At 49.8% G+C, this 1,800-nt stretch overlaps 1 protein-coding gene across 1 annotated transcript in view; it reads left to right on the forward strand.

The window, feature by feature from the left end:
- The first annotated feature begins 732 nt into the window (after positions 1 to 732).
- SEC14L3 (SEC14 like lipid binding 3) overlaps positions 733 to 1,800 on the forward strand; it is an 11,037-nt gene continuing 9,969 nt past the window's right edge. Inside the window, exon 1 of the mRNA XM_011373314.1 lies at positions 733 to 865. Within this exon, the coding sequence (XP_011371616.1) occupies positions 812 to 865 (54 nt within the window). The 5' untranslated portion in view covers positions 733 to 811. The remainder of the gene's footprint in view (positions 866 to 1,800) is intronic.

The raw sequence follows: 1,800 nt of genomic DNA on the forward strand, positions 1-1,800 counted from the left end.
TCATCACCTTGCATAGTTGGTGGATGCCCCTCACTGATCAGGTGTTTAAAATCCCAAGAAACATCCTCAGCAATGACCAGAGAGGGCTGCAGGGTGTGCTCAGCCTCTTCCCGTGTTGAAGGTGCAGGGCCAGCACTGCACAATAAAATTTGAAAGACAGCAGGAAAAGTCGCACTGGCCCTGTGGGAAAAAGAAACCTTCAGCAGGGACACTGGAATTGCATTTTTCTGCCCCAGCATGTCTCTTCTTGAATGCAAACGCTTGTTGCAAAAGAATATGAGCCTCCTGCCTAAACAAAGTGAATGTTTACTAGACTGACCAAGTCCCTGACTCCTACCGGTCAGAGCTGGGTAGGGCCGTAGGTGTGGCATCTCTTTATTAGTGAGATGGGGAAACTGAGGCTCAGAGAGAAAGGGTGTCTGCAGGAAGCAGTCTTCACTCCCCCTAAAATCTCCCCTTCTCCGAGGCAGTGGCCTCTGGAGGCCTGGGAACACTGAAGGGGGTTCTATAGGCAGTCGGCCTGGGCCTCCACACCATGGGAGTCCAGCCTCACCCCCTCCCAACCTCCTCCACCTGCCTGGGGACCTCTGGCACTTTGTCCCATGCCCGCTTGCCCCAGACCTGTCCCAGAGCCAAATATGGGACAAACACTTAATCCCAATTATGTAATGAGCAATTCAACAGATGGCCAAGGAGGAGGTGCCTCGAGCCACACCCAGGAGTGGGGCAAAAGGCCCTGCTGGGTCAGGGCCACAGGCAGGCTTGGCCTCTGTCTGCAGTAGCCCCCAGTCCTCCAGCCTCACCCAGCACCATGAGCGGCCGAGTTGGAGACCTGAGCCCCAAGCAGGCAGAGACCCTGGCCAAGGTGAGAGGCCCTTTCCCTGCAGCCCCAAAGGAAAGGGCTGAGGGACGGAGGGGGTGGCAGTGGCAGCAACCTTGCCCCACTCTGTTGTTCATAGTGTCCGTGACATATCTCTTTACTGTCACATCTCCCAAGGTCAGGTCTCACAGTGACATCAGGCCTATCCAGGGAAGCAGTTGAGAGAATCACATCACTTCCAGTTAATAGTGTGGGTGCCAGATCAAGCCTGACTTCTTCTCATTCAGCAGTCAAACCTAAGAGCTTTTTCTGGCAGGTGCCCTCTCGCCCCAGTCCCAGGCCCCTTTGGTGGGAGCCAAGGATGCTGATGGTCTGCCCTCTGGCTCTGTCCCATCTCCCTCCCCAGGACTCTGAAAGGTGACTTGTCTGTAAGAGTCAGGGAGACAGAGTAGAGTGTGTCATCCCTATGGTCAACGGAGAAGAGGACACATGATCCTTAACCATGTTTTTGTAGAAAATAGAATGAAAAAAGGTAGAAGCCTTGGTGGGCTAACTAAGGAAAGATGGAAAGAGCTAAGACTATAGCACAGTCATCACCCACTTATCCTCGGTTTCACTTTCAAGCTTTCGGGTACCTGCATCAACTGCGTTCTGAAAATATAAAATTAAAAATTCCAGAAATAAACAATTCACAAGTATTAAATTGCATGCCGTCCTGAGTAGCATCATGAAATCTCCCGCCTTCTTGATCTTTCTTAGCTGGGGCATGAATCATCCCTTTGTCCAGTGTATCCACACTGTATATGCTACTTGTTTGTTAGTCACTTAATAACCGTCTCGGTTATCACATCGATTATCAGAGAGAGAAAGAGAGAGGCCGCATTCACATAACTTTTGTTACAGTATATTATTATAATTGTTTTACTGTATTATTATTGTTGTTGATCTCTTACTGTGCCTAATTTATAAATTCAACTTTA

This window comes from Pteropus vampyrus, unplaced genomic scaffold (genome assembly GCF_000151845.1).
Source record: "Pteropus vampyrus isolate Shadow unplaced genomic scaffold, Pvam_2.0 Scaffold223, whole genome shotgun sequence".
In the NCBI taxonomy this organism is placed as follows: domain Eukaryota; kingdom Metazoa; phylum Chordata; class Mammalia; order Chiroptera; family Pteropodidae; genus Pteropus; species Pteropus vampyrus.